The sequence below is a fragment of the Diabrotica virgifera genome, chromosome 5 (assembly GCF_917563875.1).
Source record: "Diabrotica virgifera virgifera chromosome 5, PGI_DIABVI_V3a".
Taxonomy (NCBI): Eukaryota; Metazoa; Arthropoda; class Insecta; order Coleoptera; family Chrysomelidae; genus Diabrotica; species Diabrotica virgifera.
The window spans coordinates 38,031,503-38,045,767 of NC_065447.1; the positions used below are offsets into that span (position 1 = coordinate 38,031,503).

Genomic DNA, 14,265 nt, shown 5'->3' on the forward strand with positions numbered 1-14,265 from the left:
GTAAAAGAGTTTAAATATCTGGGAGCAGTAATCACAGAGGACAATCACATAGAAAAAGAGGTCTCAGCAAGAATAGCTGCGGGAAATAGAGCATTATACTCCCTATCATCATTATTAAGATTTAATCTGCTGAAAAGACAATTTAAATTAAGACTGTACATGTCAATTATTCGCCCAGTTGTTACATATGGGAGTGAAACATGGACTCTACATCAGCGAGAAATAAATAAATTGCTGATATTTGAAAGGAAAGTCCTCAGAATGATATTTGGTCCTCAAAGAGATGAATTGACAGGAGAGTGGAGAAGGCGCCGCAATGCTGAATTGGTGACTCTATATGGTACTGAAAACATCGTCAGACATATAAAAGCTAATCGGATAAGATGGGCAGGTCATGTAGTAAGATCAGAGGAAGACAGAGGGCTAAAGACAGTGTTCTTCGAGAGACCAGACGGTAGAAGATCAGTGGGCCGTCCCAGAAAAAGATGGAAGGATGATGTTGAAACCGATCTATCTAGGATTGGGGTACAACAATGGCAAATCGAAGCGCAAGATCGCAGACGATAGAGGGCCATAGTGGATGCGGCGAAGACTCACCCCGAGTTTTAAAGCCAGTCAAGAAGAAGAAGAAGCTTATCTCAGAGCATGGTATAGAAAGACCTTAAGACAACTATTCCGTATAGCAACCAACAAAGTCATCATAACCAGAATGATCGCCAACGCTTAGAACGGACAGGCACCCTAAGAAGAAGAACTCCGGTCCAGAAGTCCGGTTCCTGTTACTTTTTATTTTTTTTTAAGAATCCGCGTTGAGTAATTGTTTTGTAAAAAACTATATTCTGATAATTATTTGGACTTTAAATAATTACTTTACTATCTCAGTCAACTCCAAGGCCTAAAGAGCAAACATATAGATATAAACCAAAAGAAGTATGTAGATGTGGTATTTTATTGATAAGGGAAATATTTTTTTGCGATTTAACACCTATAGCTGGCAACTATTATATTAATTGGGTTTAGCAAAATCATACGTGACTAGAAAAAAGGATTTTAGCACGGATTTTTGTAATAATCGTTTAAAAAATTTGTTTAAAAGGAAGAAGAGTAGCATCATCCAGCATTGTGGGCAAGTTTGTCTCGCTAACACAGTCACAATGGTCCGGGCGTTGCATATTCTTGCAACGTTGCTTGCTCTAAAACTCAGGTAAGGCAATAGATATATTATATACCTTTAATTTGGATATATATTAAAAAAAGTAAAACTTTTTAAGTAGCGCATTGATTTTTTCAAATAAAATATTTCACCTAAACCTTTTCTCTCACTTATATCTATCTTCAATTTTCTATCTTCGCCTGCTAATAAAATAATAAAAAAAATTAATAACAAATTTATTCAAAAATTCTTCTTACATCTAGTTCTTCCATGTTTTCTTTGTGACAGTTTGGCATTTTAAACCATTAAAGCTATATCCGAGGAGCCTTTCTCTCATTTGCTCGATCAACTTTATTATTATACTTTGTTATATTCTTTATGATACAATTCTACAATTAGCGTCTGTTTGCAAAGACAATGACGTCGACTTTGCAAAGTAACAAGACACTTACTCAACACACACTACACATTACACCTGAGTTAGTGATAAGATATACAATTACGTGGCTAAAGGTTCTAGTTCTAAACCAAGGCCAGCATCAGAGGAAAAAAAATTTATGGATTATCTCAAAACAATACATCCTGAACTGATTTGCCTAGAGCGTTACAGTTCTGGCGTTTCCTAGAATAAAACAACGAGTGAGGTACTTACAAAATATATTGTACGTCTCAAAAGTAACGCATAAAATTCATAGTTTTATTCTTCACGGAATTTGAAAAAAAAAAAAACAGAAAAATAGGTCGATTTTTTTTTGTTGCCTATATAGTTTTTTATACGTTCTTAGAAAGTTTTAATGTTGTTGCCTTTTTTAAGTCATACATTTTATATTTAATTGATTTATTCGAAGAAATCAATAGTCCTTTCAGAGACAAATTCAATAGTACAGAGTTTATCCTTTTTTCATCATTTTTTATCCTTTTCTAATTGCTTTGTAAAATATTTAATGAAATTTTAAGGATATTATAATTTTGTTTTTTTTTTTTTTTTTTTTTCTTATGGTGTCTTGTTCAATTAATCAATATTGGTGATTACTTCAGCATTTGTTATTCTATTCTCTACGGTTTTTATTAGTTCATTATTTAAACCATTCCATTATCATATAAACAGGTGCCAAAGATATGATGTTCTGCACATTTTGATGGACTGGAGTCACTCCCTTTCTTTCCTTGTATGATCAAGAACCTGTCTATTTATTATAACTCTCCCCAGGGAATTTTCAGTATTTTCCTGAAATACCTCAAATAATTCTTGATCATGGCTGAAATTGTGAGTGCTCATATTACACTCCCTATAGCATAGTTGGAACCTTCTGAGATCGATAAAAGTTTTATCACGATTTATTTCACCTTTATATTTTATACCACTATTCATTTAGATTTTGCCTTTTTCCACTATTTATTTTCGTGCTAAATTATCTTACGGCAAGATTTATTATATCGCCTTTAAAGCCATATAATTGACTTCTCCATCAGAATTATATCATCTGCATATCTGATGCTTGATATCTTAATTCAAATAATTTCTATACCTTGTATATTTTGAAATTCTTCTGAACTTTGTTGTTTGTTGCCAGTCCAGGTTTCTAATTAGCCTTTATTGTATCTCATACTCTTTGCAGTAGTTTACAATCCGAAAAGCAAGCGCTGGCGAATGACCTTGCGCGAAAATACACAACGATAAATACACAATACGAGAAGGTCACCCGCCAGTTATCGCTTGTCAGATTGTAATTTACCAAATGATTTCCCGAAATCAAAAAACGTGTTGTTACACTTGTTTCTGGTCCCTTTTATTACAAACACCTAACAGTACAGAAGGCTAACAGAAGAAATTCAAATCCGTCGAGGAGTCCGACAGGGATGTATCCTATCGCCACTTTTATTTAATCTGTTTAGTGAAGCCATCTGTCAACAAACACTCACGAAAGAATTTGTTGGTCTGATAATAAATGGTTAGACGATCAACAATATAACGTATGTCGACGATACGGTTCTCCTATCGGGAACGCTAGTAGAACTACAACATTTCTTTCAAAGTCTCAATATATACTGTAAGAGTTACGGCTTCAAAATTAATTTGAAAAAAACTAAATTTATGATAATCGCGAAATCAAAGAACATCAGAAATAATCTTATAATAGATAATACAGTGATTGAGCGTGTGTCCTGTTATTAATATCTAGGTGCTTGGATCACAGATGATACTGATCAAACAGAAATGATTAAATGCAAAATAGAAATTGCTAGATCAGTCTTTAGTAGAATGGGCAAACTCTTTTGTAATCGGGATAACAACATTAAGTTTCGAATACGAATGCTGCGGTGTCATGTATTTTCCACCATGTTATATGGAGTTGAGGCTTGGACACTAAAAAAATCGACCATAAAAAACATCGAAGCATTCGAGGCGTGGTGCTATAGGAGCATTCTCAAAATATCATGGATCGACTGCGTCACTAACACGCAAGTACTCCAAACTTTAGACAAAAGATGCGAAATTGTAAATAAGATAAAAACTAGAAAGATGGAACACTTGAGTCACATTGGGGGGAGGTGAAGAGTACGAGCTTTTAAGAAATATCATGCAGGTCAAAACTAAGGGAAAGGGGAAAATATCGTGGCTTCGCAATCTACGTGAATGGTTCGGGTGTAGTTCGATTGAACTTTATAGGCGCGCTGCTAACAAAGTTGCAGTGGCCATGATGATTTCCATTCTCCGCTAGGAGTGGCAGAAAGAAGAACAGTACTTTTTAACAACTCAAACGGAAAGACAGAACTATCCCAATACTCCATTACTACCAGTGTTAAACTGTTGTTGATATCGTTGATATTGTTTATACTTAATCAATCTTACGGAACTGTCGACGAGTATTATATTTGATCATGACATGTTTTCAGAAGAATTTGTAATTTAAAAGAGATTCTCTCCTATCCAATCCACTTTTTGTTTGCTGGTTACTATATTCTCATGTGAATTATAACTCAAAGTTGATTGTACAGTTGTTTATATATTATAATACAAGATTTCTGTTTATTGTAATCTTCTTGGATTTATTTTCGTTTTTTAATATTTATCCTTTTTTTTATTTTTTAGTTATGGAAATCCCCAACCTGGATATCCTGTTGATCCTCATTGTCCACCTGAAGATTGTGAACCGTATCCAGTACACTGTCCTTACCCAATACCTGAACCAGTATGTGAAATTCCGGTAATACCACCACCACACTACCCTCATCCAATACCCGATTGTGACTATCCGTATCCTGGATATCCTCATGGCCCCATAAATCCTGGTCCATTACCACCACTTCTACCACTTCCTCCTCATCTTCCAATTCCTAAACCATGTGATGGTCTACCAGGTGCCTGGCCAAATGAATGGCCATGTTATTTCCCATGTGGTTGGCCAGATGATTGGCCTTGCGATTTTCCACTTGGTTTGCCCAATAACTGGCCTATTGATTTTCCACACGGATTACCACATGACTGGCCTAATCACTTCCCACATGGTTGGCTACCAGATAATTTACCACATGGATATCCCAATGCTTGGCCCTGTGACTGGCCTGAAAACTGGAGGGATTACTGGCCTGATTGCTGGCCTAATTACTGGAATGATTGTGAGCTTCCAATACCATTACCACATGGACATGGATATCCACACGGACCATACCCAGGACCAGGACCATACCCATGCCCAGGTCCCTTATGAACATACCCAAGTCCAGATCCCTTACCACTATCCAGTTATCCAGTTTAATTCTGCATTCTACGCTTTGTAAGGTATTAGGAATAATGTTCAGTTTGCATAAGTAGGTATCGTGACTTATATTTTATTGAATATGTACTAAAATATAATGGTTAACAAAAAATAATGGTTGAAACGTTTTTCTTTATGTACCTACATATATTGTTAATTTCAACAGTTGGTATACAAGATGACAGAATATATCAAATTGGTGAGATTTAACGGGTATACCGAAAACTATAGAAGAGGAGAAAAAGGAGGAAAGGAGTGACATCTAAACAAGTAATTAAGATGTCACTACTTATTTTTTCGTTAAAGCAACAACTGGACCGGCTTACACACAGAGACGTTTAAAAAAAAGCAGAAGATAGAGACGAATTTGCAATAGCAAATCCTCATTAGTGGAGCCAGCACTGGAAAGAGAAGACGAATGATTGTCCCATCAAATGATCAACAGAGTCCTATAATATCGAGATACAGGGCGATTATTAAAAAATGACGAAACATGTTAATATAGGGTTGTTTCCTTTTTTTATTAAGAAAACTTTTGATGGATATATTATGGAAAAATGTTCGGGAGTATATCAAAGGATTTCGTTTACATTTTTAATTATCTGTCATCTGATATGGCATAGTATATTTTATTTTTTTTTCAGTCATAGCTACCCTGCAAATAAAATGTTGGCGTCATGTTAAAGGTAGTTAAAAATAAAACATTCTGTAACGCATTTTAACGTTTTGTTCTGAGGATACTATTCCTTGGCACTTTTTATAGGCAAAAATAAAATAAGTACATCATAAGACAAGCGCATGCCATCAATATCGGAGATATAGCTTTAACAATATGTACATATTATATTCAAAATTAATATACTAAGCAGGAAAGACTGGAAGGAGGATGTACATATAGTGCGTCCATAAAGTAACGCATAAATTAATTATTTCGTAGGACACCCGCCAACTCGTAACTCTTAATGACAAACTTTTTCAAATCAAAATGTACACCGGCCAATTCGTAACTTTTTACTACCTGACTCTCCCAACTCGCAACTTTATACAGGTGAATTCGAAACCATTGTTTAATTCTAATACCACAGGATAGATAGGTTAAGAGGTAAGAAATAAATTTGAACAGTAACGGATTAAGCCAACACGGGGCATATAGAAGCGAATGGTTTTTGGTTTGCTTAAAATATGTTGTGTATTATATGTACCTATAAAAAATAACAAAAATGAAATTCTCTTAATAAAATAATTGAAAAAATATGATATATGTATATACCAGGGCGGATCTGTAAAAAAACGTCTATTTGCGGATGTGCGAGGTGGCATTCGGATTTTTGCAGATAAAGTTAGATCACAACTTCAATAATAATAATTGACTTATGCTCCTTCTCAAATATACTCGGAACATTAATAAAAAAATTAAAATATTTAAAAATTTCGAAAAACATTGATTTTTCTATTTTCTTTGCTTATAATTTTAAAACGATTCATTTTGGAGCAAAGTCGTAGCGAAATAAAATAAAGATAATTGAATTTTGTATGATATACGACTAGCTAAAAATATCTTAAATTATCATCCTTTCTGTAAAATAGCAATAAATACAAAATAAGGGGGCAAAATAAGCCTCTTTTTATTCAGTGTTTTTCAACCTTCGTAATTCGCATAGAAAATCCTTATAACATACTTAAATCTTTCACCAAAGTTCATTAAAATCGACCTGACAGATTTTGCATAATAATTTTGCAATCTAAATTTTTTTAAAAAAGTTCAAATTTTTTAACAAAAAGTAGACCATTTAGAAGTTTGCTAATTTTTTCACATATAAAGAGGCTCTCTACCTATCTAATACGCTTAAGAAATTAAAATCGGATTATCTAAGCGGCCTGAGCACTGTTTAAAAGTTATAGACAATTTTTTGGCTTATAAACAAATACAGTGAGGACGTTTGAGTTGAAATAAATTCATTTTCTGGAGAATGGGCCTCTCTGGAGATAAATCCCGAAATAGGTCGATTTTAATTTTTAAATTCTTTTTTTTTGGTATACATATCATACTAGTGACGTCATCCATCTGGGCGTGATGACGCAATCGATGATTTTTTTAAATGAGAATAGGGCCGCTTCCCGAAATCATTCAAGGGAGGAAAAGACACTTTACTCCCATGTTATACATATGTTTTTTCCACCTTCCTCAAATTAATAACAAGTCATTTTCCATTTTTACTTAATTTATTTATGTAACTAACCAACAAAATTTATTAAAACTAAAACTAACAAGTAGGTACAATATAACTGTCAACTGTCAAATATAAGTCAAATTATTAATGTAAACATTGTTAAATCAAAATAACAATTTACTGTTTTTTACCATTCTGCAAAAATGTTTTATTCTGTTTTATAAATAAACGTTAAAATGTATACTTACGTAATAGAAAATAGATATTCTCCCTAGGGATGAAAAGTACAACTTTGCTCCCCACAATCAGGTCCGGAAAAGTTTACTTTCGGTAGAGGTAGGTGGAAATAGTTATTTTCCTAACTAGTGCGGAAAGTGATACTTTTACGCACGAGACTGCCGTTGACCCGAACGACGCGATAGCGGAGTTCGGGCAAGCAGTCGAGTGCGGTGAAGACACTTTACGCATGAGTTAGGAACAATATTTTTTTAGTGCCGTACGTTTGGAAAAAAGCCACAAAAAATAGAGTTAAATCAATTTTTGTTTATAAGTGAAAATACACAAATTAATTATTTGACAAGGTTGACGACGATTCAAAACCATTGTAATTGTCTACTGATCTGACTTTTAAATATTATGCCAAAATAATTTTATTTCATCGAATTATCAGTAGTAATTGCACAAGAGCTGTAAAATTATTGAATTTTTCCCGAGAGATACTTTGACAGTTTTAATTTCACGAGCCGAAGGCGAGTGAAATTATGTCGAAGTGTCACGAGGGCAAAAATTCTATATTAATTTTAGAGATCGAGTGCGATTTGTTGCGATTATTTCATGAATAAAACTGTTCAAAACCAAAATTTTATTGCAATTTATTTATGTAAGTACAAATTAGTTCAATTAAACACACAGTTATTATAAGTATTTGACGGTTGAAAGTAATCATTTTTATAATTTTTAAAACATTAATTGTCATTAATGTCACTGAATGTATTTTTTTCATAGCAACCAAGGGCATCTGACGTAATATACTTGACGACGGGAAATTATCAAAAATTATCAGTTTAGTTTGTATATCTGTAGCTTGAGTTTGAATAGCTTTGAATTTGAAAAATAAACATTGCTTTTCGCTTAAATTAAATGTTAAAATTGCTAAGAGGCTGGTGGGTGGCAACTAATATTGAATTAAGTGAAAAACAATAGTTGTTTATCAAATAAAACATTTTTTTTCTGTTTTAGGACAACATAAAATGTATTTCGAATTAAATAAATTATATACCTACATTCTTCTTTTGTCTCAATTTAATTAAAAAAAATTATTTCGACTTTCTCATGTAACTCGTCCAAGAGACAATACACATAAATGATGCTTTTACATCACCTTCAAAGAGGGTAATTTATACAAGTACATACCTGAAATACCAGTATTAGTTTATCAACATCGTTAGTAACTACTTTAGAAAAGAAAGTTACAAATTTACCGGTACTTGATGGGTTACCGAAAATTTACCTGCGCGGCAGGGTTACCAGTTGGCCTGTAATTAGGATGGGGGATTAAAATAGTTACGAATTCACCGGGACCTATTTCGTAAACCGGCAGCTTTAACGAAAAATCCCGAAACAGGTAAATTTTTATATTTAAATTATAATTTTTTGGCATATACATCATACTCGTGACGTCATCCACCTGGGAGTGATGACGCAATCGATGATTTTTTTAAATGAGAAAAGTGGTCACGTAATAGCTCATGTGAAAGGTAATTTAATTGTCTATTCAGCAATATCAACATCAATATAATTATTTATACAGGGTGTCCAAATTTTTTTTAATTAAATTAATTGAGACCAAAAGGTGAATGTATGTAATTTGTTTAATTGTAAAATAAGCATTGATTTTCCCTTAAACGAAATGTTGAAATTTCCAAGAGGCAGGTGGGTGGCATCTTTAAAGTTGAACTTAAGCGAAAAGCAATATTTATTGGTCAAATAGACAAGCTTTTTCTGTTTTCCGACAACAGTTAAACGTATTTTGAATTAAATAAATTACATATATTCTTCCTTTTGTTTCAATTAATTTAATAAAAAAAATTTTTTTAATACCTTGTATAAATCATTATGTTAATGTTTATATTAGTTAATAGAGAATCGAATACCCTTTTAAATGAGCTATTGCGTGACTCTATTCTTATTTAAAAAATTACCGATTACGTCATCAAGCCCAGATGGATGACGTCACGAGTATGATATATATTATGCCAAAAAAATGTAATTTAAAAATAAAAATCAACCTGCTTCTGGATTTTTCATTAAAGTCGCCGGTTTACGAAATAATTAATTTATGCGTTACATTATGGACGCACTGCATACAAGAGGAAGTTACAATGATGACTCAGAAACATCGGATGGTGTAGAAGCTGGTATAGTAGGGTGAAAGCAAGGGATACATTCCTGGTAAGTCTATCTAAGGATGAAATAATTTTCCAGGTGGAAATAACGGCATATCATCAATGCTTGGAAGAAATGAAAAGCCATTAAATTACGCACTGTTCAATTGCCATCTTCTGTAGAGGTCAATTCTAAAGTAGTGTGGGATTGTATGGGTGTCCTAAACAAACTAGGAGAACGTAGCCGATTAAATAGCCAAACAAGGCTCATTAATCTCATTAATTGGACCGGAACACCCTTTTGTGGTGGTGCAAAAACAGTAACAAGAATTAGACCAGGGCGCATCTGTAAAAATATTAGTACATTTCGATACCTCAGTTCCAGACTATTTCAAGTCTGAAAATCAAATTGTGGAGATAATTGCAAATTGAGTTTTGCGTTGCTTCGTAAGTTTAATTTTCATCTATTAGTAGTGGATAGATTTTATTGAAATTATTACACTCCATGGAACAATACTTCAGTTTGAATATGATATAAAAATAGGAGTGATTTTATTACCACAATTAATGTTATTTAAAATTATTAAAAATTGTTAGCGTTTGGAACTGATATTTTTACCAATTTTCAGAGTAAATTTAAGATTATTAAGGGTTGTTAGCGTTTGGAACTGACATTTATATCAATTTGCAGAATAATTTTGACATGTGTTCATAGGTCTCTGTACGAGTGACTATCAATAATACAAAAATTTCTATCGAGCAACCTTTTTTACTACATTTATACCCTCACTAAGGGGCACAGGCCTCTGCGAACCTCCCAAACAATGGTGAGACACAACAACACTACTTGGTGGATTGCTCCTCAAAGTATTAAGATGACAGTACGCTAGCAAAGCGACGGTAGCGCAATGGCTAGCATGGTGTCGCGAAAAAAGGTCGCCAACAATTGGTCGAGCGAAAAAATGTCGCGCACATTTGAGCGCGTATCAAAAGGTCGCCGGCGAAAAAACAGCGCCGACGAAATAAGGTCGCGTGCAATTGATCGCGCGAAAAAAGATCGCGTCATGTTTTACATTATTAAAACCATTCAATTGGTTTTCAAAAAGGTTCTAAAGAAATTCTATTTGCATACTTTAACTTTATGCATTATGAGCCGATTAGTCTTGGAATTCCATCTAATTACTTTTTAATGTGTTTTGGATGTATAAGAAGATGGGAAAAATAACGTATATCTAAATACTTTTTAATGTATTTTGGATGTGTAGGAAGATGGGAAATATAGGAGAATGGGAAATTATTTCATATGGTATTTTCAGGTTATTCAAGTGAATATACTTGAAAATTGAACAATTTTGAACATGAAGAAAGTATTTTTTTTGTTCTACGTGAATAATTTTAATATATGGATCTAAATTCAGAAAGGTACTTTCCTTCACACTTTTTACAGGCTTAGGACTGTCAGCAAAAAACTGGCGTGTTTAAAAGTGTTTGCTCTTCCTAATCGGATATCGTTAAAAATGTACAGTAATAATAGTTCTATTTACAGTATATATTACATACAAACGAATACCAGGTACCAGTTTACCTATTTTTGGTATTTTCAGAGACCGGTAATTAGCATAATTGGTTCTTAGTAGAAAGTCGTTATGCAGATTAGTGAAGAATAAGTAGTTTAGATAAGGGCACCTTATTGTGTAGGTATTTATTAGGAATTCCATGAAGTCATTACGATAAGACATTATTGGAAATGCTAAAATAAGTATTGTACAAAAGTTCTTTGTCTAATTGTGCGTTATTCACTAATGTGGTAATTATTATTCCATATTCGTGAAACGTACTTTTATTACTTTTTAATGTATTTTGGATGTATAAGAAGATGGGAAAAATATCGTATATCTCATTATTCATTAGCTTGTCGATTTGTCAAGATGGTCTTAACTTACGTAAAGAGTCAAAAAGGTGCCAATATGTTGGTGTATAATGGATATATCCATAGAAAGGAAAAAACGATTGATCAAAAGACAATTTGGAAGTGCGCTCAGTACAATAAGCATAAATGTACCGGGAGAGTTCACACAGTGGGAGATGAAGTAGTGAAAAGTACAAGTCACAACCACGTTGCCGATGCGTCAATATTAGAAGCAAAAAAGGCTTGTAACAGAATGAAAGAACTGGCTCATCAAGTTGAACTAACAACACAAGGAATCATAGCTACCGTTTCACAAGAAGTGTCTGTGGGTGCAACTGGGCAGCTACCTTCTATTTCATCCCTAAAGCGAACTATTCAGAACACACGCCAAAGAGTGGAAGCTATTCCGGCAAATCCAAGAAGCTTAACAGAGCTTATTATTCCGGAAGAATACACCAGAAACAATAACGGCGAACCGTTTCTTTTATTTGACAGTGGTCCAAACGAACAGAGAATTTTAATATTTTCCACTGAAAGAAATTTAACTTTGATGGCGAGCTGTGAACACTGGTATGCCGATGGAACATTCACATGTACTCCTCTATTGTTTGGTCAGCTGTATACAATACATGGCGTACAGTATAGCAACGTTATTCCAACTGTTTTTTCTCTACTTCCTAATAAAACTCAGGCAACATACACTCGACTCTTCCATGAATTAAAAACGTTACGACCAGGTTTACGTCCTACAACAATAATGGTGGATTATGAAAAAGCAGCAATTAATGCTTTACAACAAGAGTTTCCTGAAGTCAGAATCCGTGGATGTTTCTTTCATTTCACACAATGTTTGTGGAGAAACATGCAAGGTACAGGACTGCAACAAGTTTATACAGAAGACGCGAATTTTGCTCTACATCTGCGACAATTGGCAGCCCTAGCCTTCGTACCTGAAGTAGATGTTGTTGCAACATTCGGAGAGCTACTGGACAGCGAGTTTTACACTCAAAATGAAAATTTACTAACACCTTTAATAAACTACTTTGAGGATGTATGGATAGGCAGATTGGATCGACGACAACAAAGAAGACCGCCAATGTTTCCAAGGAATCTTTGGAATTGCTTCGAATTTATAGAGGAAGATCTACCGCGTACTAATAATGCTGTCGAAGGTTGGCACAACAGCTTCTCCTCGATATTAAATGCAGCACACCCAAATCTATGGAAGTTTATTACGGGGCTAAAGAAAGAAGAGAGTTTAAATCGATTAAAAGTGGAGCAATACATAGCTGGAAACCAACAACCTCAAAAAAAAATTTATAAAGATACAGCGCGGCGAATAAAAACGAGTTGTTTGCAATACGGGAACCGGCCAAATCTAGAATATTTAAGAGGAATTGCCCAAAATTTTCAACTGCAAGTATAAAAAACTAAAAAACAATTAAAAAAAGAATTTAAAAAAAACAAAAAAAAATAAAAATTAAAAAAACACAAAAAAATAAAAATAAAAAAAAAATAAAAAAAAATTAGAAAAAAATAAAAAAATTAAAATTAAAAAAACTTTTAAACACGCCAGTTACTAACTGCCAGTCCTAAGCCTGGATAAAGTGTGAAGGAAAGTTAAAGTATGCAAATCTGTTATTAATATAAATGTATTCTTTAACTATGATATCTTCAATAAGTACTCACCAGTGACAATGTATTAATGAAATTGTGCCTGTTATATAATTTTTAACCACAATATCATTATTTTATTTGGGAAATTTTATTTTAATAAAGATAGTAGCCCTTAACCTACCCTATCTATATGTAGTATATACCCTGTAAAATATATTAATCTTATATTAAAACTTACTCTTAAATAACCAAGGGTAAATTTTGCGACACTGCCAAGTCGTGAAATAATACCTCTAGGTACTTTCCCTACAACATTTACAGTTAAAATTACCTTAATTCGACCATTAAATTGGTCGAACATTTTACATGATCAATTTCAAATAGGATTATTTACTTCCAATTATTTTCCTATTATTTAAAGTGGAAAATAAAACTAAAGTCATTTAGAAGTCAATATTGGGTTGACGAAATATTTTTTACCAATAGGTTAAAATGACTAATAAGAAAATATTTAACTGTTTGGGTCATTATTTAACAGCAATCCTTTAGTTCTATTGCATCATCTAAATCTGACCTAAGCCTGGATTAAGTGTGAAGGAAAGTTAAAGTATGCAAATGAAAACATATTTTCTGACGCGATCTTTTTTCGCGCGATCAATTGCACGCGACCTTATTTCGTCGGCGCTGTTTTTTCGCCGGCGACCTTTTGATACGCGCTCAAATGTGCGCGACATTTTTTCGCTCGACCAATTGTTGGCGACCTTTTTTCGTAGATCCGGCTAGCGGATATAGGAGGTTCGTAATCCGGAGGTTCTTGGTGCGAACCTCGGTCCCGCCTCCCATCCTGCTATCGGGTTTTCCTCTTGCAATACAGCTAATGACCACGAAGAGCATGACTAATAGCCCACGTCAGTGGGAGAGACCCATACAAAAATCTGTGAACCAAGAAATTCTGTTTTAAACATCGCTAACAAGAAAAAAAGAAAACTACATCTAGGTTTAATACTTTATTTAAAGAATTATTTAATCAGTGTGAATCTTCTTCCGTCGGTCTTTCATTGGTAGATAGGCTATTGTAGAAGTCCCATTAAGGTCTTGGAATCGCTCCAGTCTTACATAGTGATAGTAAATCTTTCTTTTTTGCTACAGTAACGCCCGGTGGTCGAGTATACGCTGGTTTCATTGTTGGCATTTCTGTTTGTCGTCGAGTTCTTCTACGGGTGTTTATAATTTTGAAATACTCATCAGCAAATGAATTCTTGTACGAAAT

The 14,265-nt window shown here is 33.7% G+C and overlaps 1 protein-coding gene across 1 annotated transcript; it reads left to right on the top strand.

The window, feature by feature from the left end:
• The first annotated feature begins 1,026 nt into the window (after nucleotides 1-1,026).
• LOC126884996 (nematocyst expressed protein 4-like) lies at nucleotides 1,027-5,029 on the top strand. The gene is made up of 2 exons (XM_050651384.1): nucleotides 1,027-1,204; nucleotides 4,248-5,029. The coding sequence occupies exons 1-2, from the start codon at nucleotides 1,155-1,157 to the stop codon at nucleotides 4,864-4,866; spliced, it is 669 nt and encodes a 222-aa protein (XP_050507341.1). The 5' UTR covers nucleotides 1,027-1,154; the 3' UTR covers nucleotides 4,867-5,029.
• The last annotated feature ends 9,236 nt before the right edge of the window (nucleotides 5,030-14,265 follow it).